Source organism: Corythoichthys intestinalis, chromosome 5 (genome assembly GCF_030265065.1).
Source record: "Corythoichthys intestinalis isolate RoL2023-P3 chromosome 5, ASM3026506v1, whole genome shotgun sequence".
In the NCBI taxonomy this organism is placed as follows: Eukaryota; Metazoa; Chordata; class Actinopteri; order Syngnathiformes; family Syngnathidae; genus Corythoichthys; species Corythoichthys intestinalis.
In genome coordinates, this window is record NC_080399.1 from 401,340 (window position 1) to 422,446 (window position 21,107).

Sequence of the window (21,107 nt, forward strand, 5' to 3'; positions counted from 1 at the left end):
CTAGACTCAAAATATTGTCATCTTAAAGTGATTTGGGAAAAAAAAAATAATGAAAAAAAATCTGAGATATCCAAGAACCGATCTACCTGAGGCATACTAGACTACCCCAAGACTCGAACCAACGTACTCATGAAATTCTGAAGAGCGATTTCATTTCACAGATTTCTTTTCTTCACGTCAGTTCACATTCATGCCAGTGTCCCACTGAAGTGGACCTATTCTTGGATAGCTCCCCATTTTAATTTTTTTTTAAAGGGACTTCCACTCTGAAGCCACCGTATTGCATATAATGTAAAGAATAATCCAAATGAGGGATGGCTAGCTTGTTCTTCATTGTTCCTGGTGGAGGCTGGCCTGACCCAAGTAGTTTTGCAGGTCAGCAAGTTCACACAGTTTAATGTGATGCTAACTCTGATGCAGGTCAGACTTGCCGTAGCAAAATTTGTGGTGTTCCCCCCACCTCCACAACATTGACGTCTTTTTACATTACTTACAGTGGCATATGAGAAAGCAATCTAAAAGACCTATATAACTGGACTCATCATATTATGCAAATAAGATTGCTTAAAAGTTAGTGGAGACAATTTGAGCATCCTGAAAAGTCAGTAATGTTATGTCCCTATGCAAATCTATGCCCTTGATTTGGAAGGCCTTTTCATTTTCATCTTAGTCTGTTGGACCAAAATATTTCTTGGTCTTTGTCATATTTTAGTCATTTCAAAATGCGTTCGTCATCAACTAATTTTTGTTGATGGAAACGTAAGACAAATTACGCTTCATTTCAGTCAGCAATGACTCCAAATGTATGCGTCTGTAAAATGTTTGCCCAAAAATAAATAGTTTCCAACTATTCGGAATGAAGATTGACAGACGTGTGCGTAATGTAGCCTCTACAAGGACGATGCCAACTTGGTGATGATAATACACATTCACATTATTTTCAATGAATTATAGCCACCTGGATGCCGCCAACTGCATGTAAAAAATAAAAATAAAAAAACTGCCTGACAGTTTAAGATGATGCTCACCACTAAAGGAATCTGAGCCTTCAGCCAGACTGCCGGAATCACGCCAGCCGCACCGCCGGTGACCCGGGCCGGCGAGACTCCGACAACCCGGCCAAAAAGCCAAACTCTTAACCCTTTGTATGGATTCCGTTTTGAAAGCTGGAAAAAGGCTTCAAAGCACAAGTTGACAATTTATTCAGGTCGGCGGCGAACATACAGCACAGAGGGATCCAGGCGAGGATTCAGGGTCACTATATCACAAGTCAACAAAAGGTTCCTGAGAAAAAAATGACAACGATTAGTTAAACATTCAGTCTTTTTGAAGGCTTTGCAGGGCGGGCTGTGGGCAGAATAAGGGTGTGTTTGGGCGTTGTTTAGGATTATTGTCTGTTTGTGGATGGACATTCAGGAGTTACTGTTGTCAGGGCAACGAGGGTTGTGGATTTTGCCACCTCAGCGTCAAAGGGGCTCTTGGAGTCTTGTCAGCCGTGTTATCCATTGGATATCTGGCGTTCTCCGGTGTTCCTTGTGTTGGGACAGGGCGTCCCGCCATTTGTTCTGGACTGTCCGGGCGAACCGATTGCGAGAGTTGGTGGTGTAGACGTGGGCGTCAATCTTGCTCCGTCAGTTGCATGACGCACACTTTGGGCTTCCGTGATAAGAAGGCACCATTAGCTCTTATGCCTTATATTCTGCTTGTTTTCCTTAAACTATGGTATAGACAAGTTTCCTGAGTGAAATGTGGGCGGCGCCATCTTGGACAATGTCTGCCTCGAACTTCCGGTTCAGAAAAAACAACATGAATTACGGTTGAAGTAAGCAGTGTTTTATCAAAGTTAAAACTGCAAAATTAAAGCAAAGGAACTGACAGAATCTCCAGAAATGGATTCAGCACGACGTTGATGAAGTTGACTTTGATTTAAAAAATATGACGGCAACTGTCAAAACGCTATATAAAAAAAGAAAATGCTAAGCTGCCACACATGCATTTCATCTCCAAGAAGAAAACAATCTACCGACATCAGATTTACATACACAAGTGTTAACAACAAGCATGATAAAGTGCTTGTGTAGCGTAATCCGTTTCCACCGATATTTATCATTTATTTTATTCCACGGATGGCACGAAGGTTTCCACAGCTGCTGCAATTACGTCAATGCGCGAATGCACGCAGCAAAGCAAAACGCCTGGACTCATTTATCCGTTCAATTGGCTTACACACTGACATGCGATCAGCAGAGATAGTTAGCTCTGATTGGTTCAAATGTGCATGTTTTCTGGAACAGCAAAAAGTTTGTTGAATTGATGCGACAAAAAAGGGCCATGCAACAGAAAATGGATCAAATCTTGAAGAGCAAGGAAAGTGTTGAGGAGGCTTATTTATCATATTTAGTTTTATTTGCTCTGATGGGCAGGTTCAGAACATCTTTGCTGTCAATGTGCACTTTGGACTTATATTTGTTCATTTATGTTAGGCTACTTATTCATTTCCTTGTGATTTCAAAAAGTCCATGTTTGCACGATCTTCAAAATATAATTCAATTCAATTTTATTTCTATAGCCCTGGATCACAGCAAGGTTGTCTCAAAGGGCTTTGCAGAGGCAATATGATACACAGTCAGAAACAGCAAATGAAGTAAACAAAGATGAATAAATGAAGTCCTGGGCATCCCCCATCATTGGACCCTCCATGTCGGCAAGGAAAAACTCCAAGCTCTTTGGGAGAAAATGAGAAACCTTGGGGAGTACCACAGTCAGGAGAGATCCACTCCCAGGACGGATAGACAGGAAGTCCCAGGCGAAGTTACAGTCCGTAAAGATGCAGTGGAGTAAAGATATATATATAATAATAATATATTCCATTTCACTCAGCATAATATAGGTCATTTGTACAATTTTTTCTGTAAGAAAGAAAGAAAGAAAGAAAAAGAAAAGTAAATGTTCACGTTAACTTCAATTTTAATATACATCCTATGTTCTTAAGTAGTTAAAATTGAGATTTGGCATTTAGTATGTGAGGAAATGAGGGAAGATAAAAATTAAGAGATGGAGGTTGGGGTTATCGCTGTTTTTGTTAACTTTTATTTTGCAAATCATTGAAAGAAATACGATTTTGAACAAAAAGTCAGTTTTTGTATGTGTTATAGAAATAACTATGCCAAAACGGTTTTCTTTGCATTTCAGTAGTTTTAGGAGGCTGGAAAAAAAGAAAAGAAAATAATAAACAACATTTCTGGCTCCGTGGCGACCTTCACGTCGGGGAGATCTGGCGAGAAATTCTGGCCACTTTCACCCCTGCAGATACTATTCCCTGATTGATTATATTAAATGTGTTAGAATAATGCAAACAGTTAGACAGTGCCTATGAGAAAAGGTACTCTCTCCTTCATCACGCTAAATGCTAATGCTAACGCGAATGCTACAAGTTGAATTTACTGTGTGATGATCACTCAGCACAGAGGCTAAAGCAACATTGCGAGATAAATAACAAATCACACCATGTGATTCAAAACAAGGAAGCCAGGAGAGGACGCCATTGAGTTTGGCGTACATCACGTGGCTCGTGAGCGACGCAGCCATACACGGCTACCGTGCCGGCCCACTAACTACACGTACAATAAGAAAATGTCACACATATGACCAAAATGATGACACAGTTAGACATACAGTGGCATTGGTCTCGGTACGTTTTCGTCTCTCGCGGCACACTTTTAGCTCGTCACGTCACGGAAAAACGACTAAATATTTTTGTGATTGTCATTGTTGACGAAAAAAAAACAATGTTCCAAATGAATCAAAAGCCATCCTAAAACTAAAGTACATTCAACGACTAAATGTAAGCAGAGAAAAAGCGCTAGACGTCAATGGCCCCCCATTACTGGCCACCTAGTCGTGTGTACATTGGAACCCTAACGTCCAATCAACTCATCCTTCTGCTGTGATGGTGACGTTAGAACACAACAAGGCAAAGAGATTTCACGAAAGGGCCAGACGATGACCTTTGTGTGAAAAGGTGAGAAGAATACAAACACGAAATTTCTTGGACTTCTGATTACTGAGAAAACACTTGTATGTCAGGATGTTCCTCTTGACCAGAACAGGATGCCGGACAGGACGAGGAGGCAGGATTTAGGCGGTGTCTTTGCTCGGTGAGGTGCGAGTCACCGCCCTGAAAAAGTCTTTACAAAAATGGCTTGAAATTTGGAACCCTCTTAGTCGAAACGTGTCGGACAGTGAGAGACAATGAGTTCAATGAGTGCCCTGCACTGATCTTAACTGGTATATGATGAGAGAATTTGCTTTAAATGTGATGGGTGACGTCCCGCTTGCTTTATTGAGTGTTTTTTGTTGTTGTTGTTGCCTCGTTCTTGACGTGCGAGATGTTTGCTGGAATTTCCTGGCCCGCGTGTGGGAAGAATTGAACGGAAGGAAACGTCGCTGGCGGACTTTTTCCTGCCGCCTTTACAGCAGCGGCCGATACGCCTCCCTTCCCGGCAGAAAACGAGAGATGTCCGAGCCGACTAGAATAATATGGACACGCTTCAGCTTCTACTTCTCCTCATCGGGACCGCTTTCGTCACACCCGCCGGTCAGTTTTCACCGTATCGTTTCTCACCGATCTTACTTGGATTTCTCTTTTTCCTGGGCCACTTACCCATTGACGGCCGTCGCCGTTTGAAGCGGGAGGGTCGGCGGCGGCGAACCAACGAAACACCCTCCCGCTTCAAATGGTTTGGAGGTCTACCGGCGATCGACTCGTCGCCGGAAGAGAAGGTGCATCTTGGGCAGAACAAATTGGATTTTTCAACTGGTGTTGGTTGTTTCGGCAGCCCTTTTAAATTTCATCCTCATCTCTTGGACGAAATGACGTGTTAGTCATATTTTAGTCAACACGAGTTCGTCTTTGTCCAGTTTTAGTCAAAGAAAACTAAGACAAATTTCATCTAGTTTCAGGCGAAAATCACTCAAAACGTTTCTGTTTTAGTCCATGAATAAATATATAAAGAAAAGGTTTCCAACAATTTCAAATGAACCTTGACTGACGAGCCCATCGTTGTAGAGTGGACAAGGACGTCACCATCTTCGTGATGAAAATACGTACTCAGCGAGAAAACGGTACATTATTTTCAATGAATGAAACTCCCTTCAGTGCCACAAACTGTATGTTTTCCAAGAGTTTAAAGACAACATTTATCACGCTAAATGCTAATGCTAACGAGAAGGCTATGCTAACGCTACAAGTTACATTTAGTATATGGAGTGGAGGAGGGGGGTGTAGCAGCACATCACATGAGTGACACAACCAAACACTGCTACGGGCTGTGCTAACTACAGATCATCTCATAGCCATGTATGTTTACTATGCTGATTCTTTGAATAATGTCACGGAGGTATCTCAGTTTAGTTTATTCACACATCATTTAATTCAATGTTCACACAATACACGGTCATATACAAACAGTTCATCTGTTATGATGCACAAAAAGGGCTCTCCAAAGAAGCTATTTAAAGCTTTTAGTAGGGGCCCAGCTGGACAGCATACACATACGCACACCCATGCACATACATACAATTAACTATGGAAAATGTCAATATTTTGGTTACATACATTGGATTTGATACGGTGGTATGAAAAAGTATCTGAATCTTTTGGAATTTCTCCCATTTCTGCATAAACTCACCATCAAATGTGATCTGATCTTTGTCAAAATCACACCGATTTAAAAACAGTGTCTGCTTGAACTAAAACCACCCAAACATTTATAGGTTTTCATATTTTAATGTGGACAGCATGCAGTAATGACAGAATGGGGAAAAAGAAGTAAGTGAACCCTCTGCCTAAGTAGACTTCAAGAGCAATTGAAACCAATTTTTCCAAACAACTTAAGTCAGGTGTGTGCCCAATCACTGATGAGTGGTTTAAAGCTGCCCTGCTCACTATAAAACACACTCCTGGTAAGAAATGTCTTGATGAGAAGCATTGCCTGATGTGCATTGTGGCTCGGTCAAAAGAAGACCTGCGATCAAGGATTGTTGATTTGCTGGGAAAGGATACAAAACCATCTGTAAAAGTCTGGATGTTCATCAGTTGACAGTCTACAAATAGAGAGAGTTTGGCACTTGGACACTCCACAGAGGTTTTGGCAAAATATTTTGCGGACTGATGAAACCAAAGTTGAATTGTTTGGGAGTTATACACAAAGTCGTGTGTGGAGGAAAAATGGAACAGCTCACCAACATTAACACCTCATCCCCACCGTGAAGCATGGGGGAGGAAGCATCGTGATTTGGGGCTGATTTGCTGCCTCAGTGCCTGGACAACTTGCAATCAATAATGCAAGAATGAATTCAAAAGGATGTTTTGCAGGAAAACCTGAGGTTGTCTGTCAGACAGTTGAAGCTAAAAAGAGAATGGATCCATCCTTCAACAAGACAATGATCCAATACACTGAAGTAAATCAACTTCAGAATGGTTTCAGAAGAAAAAAAATACATGTTCTGGAGTTGCCAAGTCAAAGTCCAGACTTGAACCCCTTTGAGATGCTGTGGTATGACCTAAAGACATCGATTCATCACAGGAATCTGTCTGAACTACAGCAAGGGTCTGTTTGAATTTATTGCTGCTAAAGGGTGGTAGGGGGTGGGGGCACAAAATATCAAATGTGATGGCTCACTTACTTATTTTTTCCCCCTTCTGTCATTGCTTGCATGCTATCCTCATTAAAATATGAAAACCTATAAATGTTTGGGTGGTTTTAGTTAAAGCAGTTTTTTTTCATCTGTGTGATTTTGACATTTGATAGTGATTTGATGCAGAATTGTGAGAAATTCCAAAAGCTTCAGATACTTTTTATACCACCGGATCAAATCCAATGTAACCAGAATGTTGAAATTCTCCATAGTTAATTGTCTGTACGTATATGCTGTACAACTGGGCACACACTAAAAGCTTTAAATAGCTTCTTTGGAGTGTATGTTTCGCGCATCTTAATAGATGAACGGTTTCTATATGACCATGTATCGTGTGTACATTGAATTGAAATGTGTGAATAGAGTAAACTAAACTAACCAGATACGATAAGAAAATGTCAACCATTGTGAATTTATGAGGGGAAACCATGGCGAATTTTCATCTCGCCGGACGAAAACCGGCATTTCTCTCATTATGTTTCACTCTCCCGAGACACGTTTTTAGCTCGTCTTCGTCATGGAAAAATTGTTCGTTGACGAAAATCACACTGGTCGGTTGTAAGGACAGGACGGCGTGCCGGTCAGAGTGGAGGCAGAATTGTGGAAATCAAATGGCTTTATTTTGCCTGCAGTCTGTAAGTAATGTGTACAACAGAAAAGGAATAAGCCAAATGACTTACATAAGATTTCAACAGAATTATTAGGAAACGCAGTCAAATACACTCGTTCAGTAACAGGTAAACAGTATTCTGACTGATGAAATGAATGGGCGAACGACGCCATCTAGTTGACGCAAAGGGAATCTACCGTCTAATGATATTCACGATACTCATTTACAAATACAGTGGTACCTCTACATACGATCGATTCGACACACGAACTTTTCGACATCCGACGTAAAATTTGACTCGCCATTTGTTTCTACATCCGACGACATGCTCGAAATACGACGACAATGGCAGCACCGCAGACGAATGCACGGCGGATTTTCTTGTGTGACAAATTGTTGGGTCTAAAACTCGTTCTTTAACTAAGTTATTTACCCAAGACAAGCTGACAAAAGGCAGGGCACGGTGAGATAAAGTCAGACATTGGACATTTTTTCAACCTGCAGGTTGGGAGAGCCAGGAGACATAGTTCTGCGACCAATGTCTCTCTCCGAACTCTCCCGCGCTGCTAACTTTTATTGAGGGCTTGTTGATGGGCAAAATACAGTTACAACGCTGTTGTCCAACGTGGCAGGTTAGGTCGGGCAAATTCCTTATTCTAGTCAGTCATTGAACAGTCACACTTCCTGATTAAAACTTCCTGATTGAATTACCCGAGCAGGCAAGATATCTTTGTTTTAAACATACATTTACACTCAAAGTACTGTAGCTTGGTGGAAAAGTACTGAGACGTTGTATGATGAATCAATATATGTGTGTGCATCTATCAATCAGCAGAATGTGAACAATGACCTGTAAGCACATGATGATGGCTAAAACTGTATTCTTCATAATAGCTTGGGAGTGCGCGTATAATAGCTGTGGAAGAGCAAACTGGCATAATACTGTATATTTGGCACCCAAAAACAAGCTTATCTGGTTTCAGAAAAGGTTGGTACAGGTGGTGAAACAAGGAAAAAGTTGACGCTTACCTTCTAAATGAAGATGCAAATGACAGAAAAATATGAGCGTAGAGTGGGCATCCGTGAAATGGCTCAACAATACATCTCCACGGTCCTCCTCCGACCATCGTTCGCCAGTCTTTATAAGTTAAGCTGACAATTCTTATTGTGGTAACATCTCCAGAGAAATCGCCAACTTCGCCACGTTTTTATCATTTATTTCACAACTTATTCAAAACAAAAACACCTTCTGTCTGCCGCAATTGACGGTGTTCTGAAGAAAACATTCAAAGTGAAAGTGAAACTCAAGCGCACCGGTCTGTCTCTGGCACGTCAGCCCCGCGGTGTGTTCAGGGTCAGCAAAAAACGTCCGCCACATTAGAACCCGATTCGTTACATTAATACAGGAATGATGATTATTATTCCGATTTTGATTTATAATTTATTTGTTTTGCTATGTGTAATTGCCATTTGTAATAGTACCAGCAGTATTTTATAAGGATTTAGTGAAGGTTTTTGGGCTGTGGAACGAATTCATGGAATTATAATGTATTCCTATGGGAAAATCCTGCTCGACATACGACCGTTTCCACTTACAAACAAGGTCCTGGAACGGATTAACTTCGTATGTAGAGGTACCACTGTACTACTGTACTTTCATTTACTACACTTTACTCATACTAAATTTACATCCTCTTGTATTAGCACAGCAAATCATGCAAATCTTGCAACATAAACCAGACGCATCGCGAATAAATTAAAGACGCATATGGGTCGCACGCATTAGTGACCGCGTGCTACAGCGACCCAAACTAAATGATTCACCAACGTCTGACAAGGGCTAAACGGACAGAATACGAGTAGAGAACCATTGGTTTACTTTTTGTCATTCACTCTGTGCTTGGATGCACCTCAAGGAAGTAAGGCAAGGTTTACAATTGATTAGGGCTCTTGCTAACCCGCTAACTGGACTTGAGTCATAGCAAACCACACAGGAAACCACACGTATAACAGGAAACAGAATGATTTGCAATTTCAGAAAATAATATAATGACTTTTTTAAAAAATGGAAATTTAAATATATTGTATATCATATCATTTATGATATACAGTATATGACCAGGACATGTCCACCAAATGCCCCCAAATGACCTGACATGACCAGGAAATGTCCCCCAAATGTCCTGGTCATATCAGGGGGACATGTCCCTCAAATGTCTCCAAATGACCAGGACATGCCCTCAAAATGTCCCTATACGTATGACCTGATGTGACCAGGACATGTCCCAGAAATGTCCCCAAATGACCTGATATGACCAGGACATGTCCCTGAAATGTCCCCAAATGACCTGATATGACCAAGACATGTCCCCGGAATGTCCCCAAATGACCTGATATGACCAAGGCATGTCCCCAAATGACCTGATATGACCAGGACATGTCCCTGAAGTGTCCCCAAATGACCTGATATGAGCAAGACATGTCCCCGGAATGTCCCCAAATGACCTGATATGACCAAGGCATGTCCCCAAATGACCTGATATGACCAGGAAATGTCCCTGAAGTGTCCCCAAATGACCTGATATGACCAAGACATGTCCCCGGAATGTCCCCAAATGACCTGATATGACCAAGGCATGTCCCCAAATGACCTGATATGACCAGGAAATGTCCCTGAAGTGTCCCCAAATGACCTGATATGACCAAGACATGTCCCCGGAATGTCCCCAAATGACCTGATATGACCAAGGCATGTCCCCAAATGACCTGATATGACCAGGAAATGTCCCTGAAGTGTCCCCAAATGACCTGATATGACCAAGACATGTCCCCGGAATGTCCCCAAATGACCTGATATGACCAAGGCATGTCCCCAAATGACCTGATATGACCAGGACATGTCCCTGAAGTGTCCCCAAATGACCTGATATGACCAAGACATGTCCCCGGAATGTCCCCAAATGACCTGATATGACCAAGGCATGTCCCCAAATGACCTGATATGACCAGGACATGTCCCTGAAGTGTCCCCAAATGACCTGATATGACCAAGACATGTCCCCGGAATGTCCCCAAATGACCTGATATGACCAAGGCATGTCCCCAAATGACCTGATATGACCAGGACATGTCCCTGAAATGTCCCCAAATGACCTGATATACCAGTAAATGTCCCCCAAATGTCCTGATATCAATAGTATGTGTCCCCCAAATAAACAGGAAGTGGCCAGATGTCAACAGTACACATCCCCAAATCAACCTGGGCGGGGCTAAGATCTGTATCTCCACACAGCAAATTTATATTTAATGAAATTTAAATCTACTATAATCTTCAAACGGATTGGATGTCTACTAAGGACAAATTCATTTCATGTCACAGAAGATTGGACATCTATCATCGTCAACGGTACTGAACGAGCTAGCAAATCAACCTCATGTTTCGTCACTATGTTTATACTTCACATTTATTACAATTTTTCGAAAAGAAAATCCCATCATAAGCGGAGTGTTTTTTCTATTTTGTCTCGGTTTTCCGTGACTTGTGATTGAAGGTGGAAAAACGGTAACGTGATTGAAAAAAAGCGCGGAGCCTTCGCATGGCTAATGCTTTTGCTTTGCATACGTTCAGATCAAACTTGGACCTGGGCTGTTTCTGAAACGACGTGGTCATCGGCGACGGGGCACCCGAGCGCGGGCCCGGCCCGGACGTGGCGGTCGGGCTTTGGGGACGCGCGGCTCCGCCTCGGGTCGGAGACGGCGCCGAGCGCCTCCGCAAATCCAGAAAATACCGGCGTCCTCGCTGCGACCTCCGCTTTCGTCTCTACTCCCGACTCGGCTTCTTCCCGAACTCGCGCCTCCGCTACGGCTGCCGCTCGTGCTTCCGCTCGACCCGCCTCCCCTAATGCTAGCGCTTTGGCCTCGCGTCTCACCGTCCGCACCGCCGGTCCGACCGCCATAGACGGCGCCGTGACCGCTTCGGTTCTGGCGTCTGCCTCTTCCGGCGGCACGCCCTCATCCTCTGCCACTGGTACAAACTCTGTTTCTCTGAATTCTGCTCACGCCAACCCTCCCGCCTCACCTTTAACATCAACTTCTGGCACCGGAGCTGCCTACCAAATCGCTACCGTGACTGCCACCGCTTCTGTTAAAGGGCTCACTGTTCCTGCCGGCAGTCCAGCCTCCCAAAACAGTTCTGTGAATGCGCCCGCTCCGTTTCTTGCTCCGTTTTCTGCTCCATCTTCCACTCCGACTTCTGCTCTGTCCTCCGCTCCATCTTCCGCGTCTTCATCCGCTCTGACCTACGCTGCATCCTCTGCTCCATCTTCCACTCCTTTCCCCGAGCTGACCTCCACCGCACCCTCTGCTCCGCCCTTCGGTCCGGCCTCCGGTCCGTCTTCCGCTCGTTCCCCTGCTCCGTCTTCCGTTCCTTCCTCCAAGCTGACCTCCACTGCATCCTCCTCTCTGGCCTCTGCTCCATCTTCCAGTCCGTCCTCAGCTCCATCTTCTGGTCTGCCATCGTCTGGTCTGTTCTCCGCTCCATCCTCTGGTCCTTCCGCCGTTCTGACCTCCGCTGCATCCTCCGTTCCGGCTTCCAGTCCGTTTACCGTTCCCTCTCCTGCTCCGTCCTCTGCTGTGTTCTCTGCTCCAGCCTCTGCTTCCGCTGCTTCCAGCAGCACGCCCTCCTCCACGCCCGCCTCCCTTGCCAGCAGCACTTCCATCCGTGTTCTGGAGTCCACTCCCGCTGCCCCTCGGATCTCGGATTCTGCCACGGGTCCGGAGTCCCAAAACAACACGATGGCTCACACGAGTTTTGACATTTCCGCAACCGGAGCTCCTTACCGGATCCGTAGCGCGACTGCCTCCACCGCCAAAAGCCTCGGAGGCCCCGCCGCTGGTCTCGCTTCCACTCGGGCCTCTGCTCATGCCATTTCCAGCGGCGCGCCCTCCTCCGCTCCCGCTTCCTTTGCCACCGACACTTCCAGCAGCGCTCTGGAGTCCACTCCGTTTTTCACTCCCAGATCCCCTTTGTTCTCTACGTCCGCCCCCGGTAACGTCTCTCCGAACGGCCCGTGGACCGTGTCCGTTTCGGCCTCCGGTCACGCCGCTTCCACGGGCGCCCCTGCCTCTGTTTCGACCTCCCTGGCCACCGGCTCCCCCGCCATCGCCCTCGGCTCCGCGCCGTCGTCCGTTCCCGCCCCCGTTCTTCCCACCTCCGCTCGCGCGGCGACGTCCACGATGGCCCTGACAACGAGCCGGCTCGCAACAACTCCGTCGCGGTCTGACTTGCCGGTAAGTTGGGCCAACTGACCGGCCCTTTTCGCTGGTTTTCATTTCAACTTACCAGTAAAACCAACTACCTTTTCTTCAGATCGACGTACCTTCTTGTGGCCTTGCCACTTGCTAACGGGGCTTTTTTTTCAAATGTTTGTAATTGTAATGCAAAAGCTATAGGGCCCCCACATGGTGTCCACGGGTAAATATAATTTGCTAACAATAGTACCACTATGTTCACAGGTAGCATAGCGTGTAATACTGTATTTCTAAGGGTTAAGATGCCTTTGATGTGGAAGTCCCGTTGAAAAACACCACTGATGGATCAGTGGCGCCGAAAGACTCGACACCTGGGAAGGATTTTTAGGACACATTTTTGCATGTGCGCGGTTCTGACATTTCAGAGTCATCCCCGCTGCTCGCCGACCTTTGGTCAGATGAAGGCGGGCGCGACTTGGGTGCTCCTGACGTTCAGCTCGCACCCCCGGTGCCGCAACTTCACGGCGAGGGCGGCGGCCGTAAGGGGCGGAGACATCAGCACGAGCAACTGTGGTCCCAACTCGACTTGCTCCATCGCGGGACTGCGGCCGGGAACCGCGTACCGCATCGCCGTCACCTCGGCCCGAGATGGCGCGGTAGGATACGCGGAGGCCCGAACGGGTGAGCTTCCGCGGCACGTTTGTTTTCGAGCGCGGCACCAGTCGAGGAAGGTAACAACATAGCATTTATCGTTGCCGTGGTGGTGCCGTTTCAGTTCCCGCCGCGGTATCGGCGCTGTCCGCAGCGTCGCTTCCCGACGGCGCCGGGTTGCGTCTCACCTGGACTTCCCCCGCCGGCGACTGGGACAAGTACAGCGTGCTGCTGCGGAACGGGTCGGCCGTTCTGGCCAACGAAAGCATCGGCGCTCTGAGTCGGAGCTACGAGTTCCCCGCCGACGTGACGGGTTTAGTGCCGGGTCACGCGTACGGCGCCGAGGTCACGGTGCACAGTGGCGGGCTCGCCGCGACGGCACGCTGCCGAGGACGACTGGGTGGGTTTGTTTTGGCTTTTAAGTTTCTTTTGCGATGAACAAAATTTCCAATGGCCCTATTTGCCATCCCATTGACAGGAAGTGAGACGTAAGTGACCGGAAACCCTCTGAAATGCCCCCAAATCAACAGGAAGTCTCCCGATATCCACAGGAAGTGACCCCTAGATGCTCCCAAATTGACAGGAAGTGACCCTGAAATTCCCCCAAATCAACAGGATGTGACCCACATATAACAGCAAAGCTACCATTGCAATCTCTCGGCAATTTGTCGTTCACTCTCATTCAAAACGGATTGGACGCCTAGTGCCGTCAATGGCAGCCAATGTAGTAAGAAGGAAGTGAGCCCCGCAACTAAGAGGAAGTGATCAAAAATCGCCACTTTTGTATGTCTCTTTGTGCTGCCTTGCGTGAAAAAGCTGGGGGAAAAAATAGGGTCGGCGGGCTCACACGTTGGCTCGCCTTTAGGCTATTCTCGCCCCTTTCTGCATTTCAGCCCCCGGGCCCGTCCGGCAGCTTCGTGTCCATCACGCCGACGAGTCCTCCGTCCGTGTCCTGTGGCGGCCTCCTTTGGGCGAGTGGGACGGCTTTGCGGCGACGGTCCGGGCGGCCGGGTCCGACTCGACGGCGGCTCGGAACCTCCTCCCCCGCGAGGCCTCGGGGTGCGCCTTCGGCCGCCTCGCTTCAGGGCGTCTGTACACGATCACGGTGATAACCAGGAGCGGCGATCAGAATAGCTCCTCTTCCGTCGACGTGTGGACCGGTAAGATTTTTTTTTAGATTGACTTTTGGCGTCCTTTAATTTGTTTTTGAGCGGGAGGGCAATTGAGCCCAAAGCAAATCCTGACTGTAACGGGAAGGAAGGGATGATTAATCGGTCGCCCTCGCTCCGGGCCACGGCGTTTCTATTTTTGCGGCGTCCCCCCTTTCAGCGCCGTCTCAGGTCGGCGGACTGCGCCTGTCTAATTGGGGAAGCACCGAGAGCCTCCTGGCCGAGTGGGAGCGGGCCGGCGGGGGCGCCGACTCGTACGAGGTCCTGCTGGTCCACGAGGGCAGCGTTATTAAGAACCGGAGCCTGCCGGCGAACGCCACGAGCTGGAGCTTCGGCGACCTGAGGCCCGGCGCCTCTTACAAGGCGGTGGTGACGACGGTCCGAGCGGGACGCCGGTCCAGACAGGCGGTCGCCGAAGGACGCACCGGTAAGACCGTCGCTCTGGAGTCCGGCGGCTCTTCCCGTTATGAGCGGAATCTCTCCTCTTCCTTCCTTAAGTACCCGCTGCCGTCAGTCAGATCAGCGTCAGTAACAACGGCCGCACGGATTTCCTTAGCGTGTCGTGGCGACCGGCTCCGGGGCAGGTGGACAGTTACCTTTTGGCCCTGAGGGACAGAAACAAGATCCTTCACACGCTGGCGGTCTCCGAATCCAGTCACCAGTGTTTTTTTAGCTCCTTGGTGTCCGGACGCCTCTACAACATCACCGTCAGCGCTCGCAGCGGGACCTTCCAGAACGACACCTCCGTACTCGGGAGGACACGTGAGTGCCCCGGAGCGGACGACGCGCGAATGGTGAGGCCTCACGTTGCTTTGTTTGTCCGCGCGCAGAACCCTCCAAAGTACAGAACCCTACGGCTACCCACGGCGCCCGAGACGACTCCCTCAAGGTGTATTGGCGTCCCGCCTCGGGAGACTTTGACCTGTACCGCGTGTCCATCCGTCACAACGACGCCACGCCACGGAATCAGACCGTGTCCCGGACCCGCAACGAGTGCGTCTTTGACGGCTTGGTACCGGGTCGACTCTACGCGGTGGTGGTCAGTACCTGGAGCGGCGAGTACGAGGCCGGCGCCTCCACCCACGGCCGCACTCGTGAGCGTCTCTCCGCAAGGATCCGAGCGAGCCGCGAGAGAACCCTGACGCGCTTCTTCGCGCAGTTCCGGCGGCGGTGCGTTCCTTGCGGGTCGCCCGTCGGACCTCGAGGGAGCTTTTGGTGGCGTGGGAGGCGGCCCCGGGCGACGTGGACCACCACGAGGTGCGGCTGCTCTTCAACGACGCCAAGGTGTTTCCGCCGCTCACGCTGGGCGGCGCCGTGAACGAGTGCCTGGTGACCTCGCTCACGCCCGGACGGCTCTACAAGGTCTTGGTGTCCACCTTCAGCGGACCCGACCAGAGGACGCAGTTCATCGAAGGGCGCACAAGTCAGGCAAAGCGGAAGAAAGCTATTTGTTTTGCTTTTTGTTAACGACGGTTTCCCATTCAGTTCCCAGCAAGGTGGAGAACCTCCAGGTGAGGAACGGCGGAGACGGCAGCAGTTTGACAGTGAGCTGGACGCCCGGCCTCGGTGACGTGGACGGATTCGCGGTGGTCCTGTACGGACAGAACCGGCAGCTGGACGCGCGCTCCGTTCCCAAACATCAGAATCAGGTGTTCTTCGGCTCGCTCCGGCCAGGCCAGCTGTACAGCGTGGAGGTTCAGGCGCTCAGCGGCGACCTTTCTAACAACCAAACGGCCAGCGGACGCACAGGTGAGGTTCCGTTCCGCGGGCGCCTCTTCGGTACCGCTCACTCTTCGCGGTACCCTCAGTCCCGTCTGCGGTGACGGAGCTTCGGCTGGAGAACCCGCAGGATTCTGGCGGCCTGCGAGCCAGCTGGCGGGAAGCGGCGGGCGTGCGCGACGGCTACTTTCTGCAACTTCTCGACGAGCGGGGCAGCGTCGTCGCCGAGGCCTCGCTCGCCGCCGAGCTGGCGGGCCACACCTTTGACGGTCTCACCCCGGGAAGGCGCTACGACGTCCTAGTCAAGACAACTAGCGGGGGAGTCCAGAGCGGCGGGGTCAGCGCCCGAGCTCGCACACGTAAGATTTGAGCGTTAGTGCGAGTGTTGCGCCGATACTGGTATCCGAAGGTGCCCCGATATCTGCAAAAATCTACATTGGCGCACCCAAAAAAATGGAAGTGACTCCCAGCAAATCAACAGAAAGTGACCCGGAAATGCCTGAAAATCAACAAGAAGTGACCGATATCAGATAAAAGTGACACCAAAACGATCGACAGGATTTGACCTCAAAGTGCCTCAAAATCAACAGGAAGTGAGCCGATATTCCAACCATTAGAGCAAAGCTATCATCGACCGTCGTGTTGCCACAACCAATACGACAAATACCACAAGCCCAGGTACAGTGGTATGAAAAGTATCTGAACCTTTTGGAATTTCTCCCATTTCTGCATTAAACGACCATCAAATGTGATCTGATCTTTATCACAATCACACCGATGAAAAACAGTGTCTTTAACTATGTAGCAGCCCCTCGGAATGACGACGTGAGATCGACTGATGTGCAAGGTTTCTTTATTTTCCAAACAGTCCTTACGACACCGTGAAACTAAAATTCAATACAAAACAATGAACATTTCACAGTGATCGGTTATCAAACAATTCCAAACAAATAAAATACCTCGCTGCGCTCTCCGAGGCGTGCAAATCAACCCGAACACGGAAGTGCCGCTCCAAGACAAATTGAGCTGACGTCAGCTGATTAAATCAAATAACAGTTTGAATTTGTAGATGGTAAAAAAGACAAAGCGTAGATATCGTAACTCAACAAGGAAGCGAGCTTACCGGCTCCTGCGTTGACAAGACGCGGCTGTCTGCTGATTGACAAACGGATGTTACGTCGTTTAAATATGCGCAGCATTGGTCCAAACAATTTATGAACAATTTACAAAATAGCAAAAATCGTTCACAAATATAATAAAAAATGCACTTCATTAATATTGGCCTTTTACAAACTAAAACCACCCAAACATTTATAGGTTTTCATATTTTATTAAGGATAGCATGCGGAACAATGACAGAAGAGGGAAAAATGAGTAAGTGGACCCTTTGCCTAAGGAGACTTAAAGAGCAATTGAAAGCCATTTTTACCAAACATTTTAAGTCAGGTGTTTGCCCAATCACTGATGAGTGGTTTAAAGCGGCCCGGCCCACTATAAAACACACACCTGGTAAGAATTGTCTTGATGAGATGTGCATCATGGCTCGGTCAAAAGAGCTGTCTGAAGACCTGCGATCAAGGATTGTTGATTTGCTGGGAAAGGATACAAAACCATCTCTAAAAGTCTGGATGTTCATCAATCAACAGTCAGAGAAGTTGTCTACAAATGGAGAGAGTTTGGCACTGTTGCTTCTCTCGCAAGGAGTGGCCGTCCATCAAAGATGACGCCAAGAGAATACTCAGAGAGGTGAAAAAAGAACCCTAGAGTGTCTGCTAAAGACTTCAAGAAATCCCTGACTCAGTCCAGCAGCTGGGAGCATCATGATTTGGCGCTGTTTTGCTACCTCAGGGCCTGGACAACTTGCAGTCATTCTTGGAAGAATGAATTCAAAAGTTTTGCAGGAAAACTGTCTGTCAGAAAGTGGAAGCTAAAAAGTAGATGGATGCTGCAACAAGACAATGATCCATTACACAGAGGTAAATCAACTTCAGAATTTGCCTGGTATACCAGACTCACCGCTCTTCCAGCGATTGAGTCTGGCGACCGTCCCGCGGTCAAATTCCGAGGGCGGAGCAAGGCACAGCAAACAGACAGCGGAGTGGACCAATCAGCGACGGGCAGACGTGACGTTGTTAAAGCGACAAGTAATCAGCGTGAGCGGAGAATGGGGAAGTTTATTCAACATGGCTAGCGCGAGCCATGTTGACTGTTGTCAATGACTTGTGTCGATGCGTTTTGGGTCATTTAAAACTGGTTTTACCGCGGACTGGAACATATTCTCGGCTCTTCCGTTCGCCATCTGTGTTGTTGTAGAGATGACTTTCGGCGCGGAAGAGTGACGTTACTCGTTAAGAACACGTCACGCAAATAAACTAATCTGATTGGACGGTTGATTTTGTGCTTGCTCGAGAGGCCATTAATGGGCTGGGTCCCAGACTATTTCTCACAGTGTTTGAAAAATACAGGGGGAATAGTCTAGCGGTGCCAGGCAACTTCAGAATAGTTACAGAAGAATAAAATACCCGTTCTGCAGTGGTCAAGTCAAAGTCCAGACTTCAACCCCACTGAGATGCTGTGGCATGACCTAAAGACAGCGATCCATCCCAGGGATCTGACTGAACTACAGCAGTTTTGTAGAGAAGAATGGGCCAAGATTAGTCCTGATCGATCTGCAACTACAGGAAGCATCTGCTTGAAATACAAATATTAAATGTGATGGTTGACTTACTTATTTTTTTCCCCCCTTCTGTCATTGTTTGCATACTATCCTCATCAAAATATGAAAACCTATAAATGTTTGGGTGGTGTTAGTTAAAACAGATACTTTTTTCCTCATCTGTGTGATTTTGACAAAGATTAGATCACATTTGATGGTGATTTGATGCACAAATGTGAGAAATTCCAAAAGGTTCAGATACTTTTTCATACCACTGTTTCGGAATCGGTTTGGGGAGGGAAAAATTGGTGCAATACTTGCTGGCACCGGGAGACGAGAGGGAAACTCTGCTGGCCTCTAAAAAGCTTTACCGTCATCATTTTGTGAGCGGAAAGCGCTTTAGCGCGGCTAGCTCCCTTACTCCGGGATTTTGACAGAGCCACATCTCCTTCCCGCCAGGTCCGGCGCCCGCCACCCAGCTGTCGCTGAAAAGCAACGACAGCACCAGTCTGTCCCTGCGCTGGTCTCGGCCGACCGGCGACTTAGACTCCTACGACATCCTATTGCGCGGCGATGACGGGGTTCTGCGCGAGCGCCGCCGGGCCGCGTCGTCCGCCCTGGACTGTTCCTTTCGAGGACTCGCGCCCGGTTCTGCGTACCAAGTGGCGGTGGTCACACGCAGCGGACAGATGACCGAACAGACCAGCATTTGGGTCAACACGGGTCAGTAGCCTGCGTACCGCCGCGCCTTTACCTCGCTCTCCGTCAGCAGGAGTGCGAAGAGTAGCTATATATTTCACTCGAGTAAGAGTCGCAATTCTTCTTCATGATTCAAAAGTACGGCGTGCGTGCATGCTAAAACGACATTTTTCTGACTTGTTTTGACATATTACCTATGCTCCTCAGTTCCGTCCGCCGTCACCTCCCTGCGGGCCGAGAGCGGCCGCGACTGCGACCGGCTGCGGGTGTCGTGGCGACGGGGCGAGGGCGGCGTGACCGGCTACAGGGTGTCGCTGTCCGCCCCCGACGGGTCGCCACGGGCGCAGGAGAGGCTGGGTTCGGAGGCCGTCGAGATGCTTTTCGGCGGCCTGACGCCGGGCCGGCTTTACCGAGTGGATGTCCTGAGCCTCAGCGGCGATCTGGCCAACGGCGCCAGCGTGCACGCCAGGACGGGTGAGACCTTCGCCGTCGTCGGCCTCGCCGTTTCCAAGTGGCTAAAAACGACAGCCGCGTTTGCCGTGGCTCAAATCAATGATAGCGTTGCCAAGGAACTTTCTCATTGGTCCAGGTGGTTTCATTCTCAGGGCTCTCGCCCATTGATTGGACGCCTCAAGAACGAGGGCGGTTTCGTCCGTCGCTTGTACACCGATGAATAAATTTGCCTTCATTTCCAATTCAATAAGACCGAATGGACCAATGGCCGGATATTCAAAAGTCAACCATTTGTGGCTAGAGTTGCTCGTTAAAAACAAAAAACAAACTTCAATATTGACAACTTCATTGAAGGAATCTGATCTTTTAGCCAGATTGCCGGAATCACGCCAGACGAACCGTGAGACCCGCGCTGGCGCAATTCCAACGGCCGGGCCCGGCGGAATCCCGACAACCCGGCCCAGAGGCCAGATTTCACCTTAGTTTTAACCCCTTGTACTGACTCCATTTTAAAAACTGGAAAAAGACTTTGAACACACAAGTCGGCAGCAATCATACAGCACAGAGAGACCCCGGCGTGGAGGCAAACTGGATGGAGGGTCACCATATCACAAGTCAACAAAAGATTGCTGAGAAAAATGACAACGATTAGTTAAAGATTCAGTCTTTTAAAGGCTCTGGTGAGAGGGGCTGTGTTCCGGAAGAAGGGTGTGTTTGGGCGTTGTTTAGGGATTATTCTCTGTGCGGATTGGGCAGGAGGGTTTCGGGCGTTACTGCTGTCAGGGCGATGAGAGTTGAGGATTTTCCACCTCAGCGCCACGTGAGTGCTGAGTGTCCACTTCTCAGTCACGGGTTCCTCGTTTTCAGATGTTCCTCGAGGGAAGACGAGATGTCCCGCCATTTGTTCTGGACTGTCAGGTAGAGCTGATCGCGGAATTTGGTGGTGCAGAAGTGGGCTTGTAGATGACTTGCCTACCACTTGCTTGTCAGCGTCAACCTTGCTCAGTCATCTGCATGACACGTGCTTTGGGCTTCCGTGGTCAGAAGGCGTCCTGTATCAGTTCTGCCATTATCTTGGTGCTGCAAATTCTAATCATTTCAAGTCCAACTGTTTATGATATCAAATATATTCTGCTGGTCTTTCTTAAACTATGACAAAATGCTATTCATTGGGTGTGCTAGAACAATACAAACAGTCAAA

General features: G+C 48.2%; 1 protein-coding gene across 1 annotated transcript in view; it reads left to right on the top strand.

Annotated features, from left to right (window-relative positions):
* Positions 1-4,110: 4,110 nt before the first annotated feature.
* Positions 4,111-21,107, top strand: part of LOC130916107 (receptor-type tyrosine-protein phosphatase beta-like) — a 31,530-nt gene continuing 14,533 nt past the window's right edge. Inside the window, exons 1-13 of the mRNA XM_057836539.1 lie at positions 4,111-4,597; positions 10,938-12,598; positions 12,985-13,240; positions 13,335-13,610; positions 14,104-14,370; positions 14,540-14,806; positions 14,878-15,141; positions 15,210-15,473; positions 15,539-15,802; positions 15,865-16,128; positions 16,188-16,457; positions 19,214-19,477; positions 19,661-19,927. Coding sequence (XP_057692522.1) covers positions 4,540-4,597; positions 10,938-12,598; positions 12,985-13,240; positions 13,335-13,610; positions 14,104-14,370; positions 14,540-14,806; positions 14,878-15,141; positions 15,210-15,473; positions 15,539-15,802; positions 15,865-16,128; positions 16,188-16,457; positions 19,214-19,477; positions 19,661-19,927 — 4,642 coding nt within the window. The 5' untranslated portion in view covers positions 4,111-4,539. The remainder of the gene's footprint in view (positions 4,598-10,937; positions 12,599-12,984; positions 13,241-13,334; positions 13,611-14,103; positions 14,371-14,539; positions 14,807-14,877; positions 15,142-15,209; positions 15,474-15,538; positions 15,803-15,864; positions 16,129-16,187; positions 16,458-19,213; positions 19,478-19,660; positions 19,928-21,107) is intronic.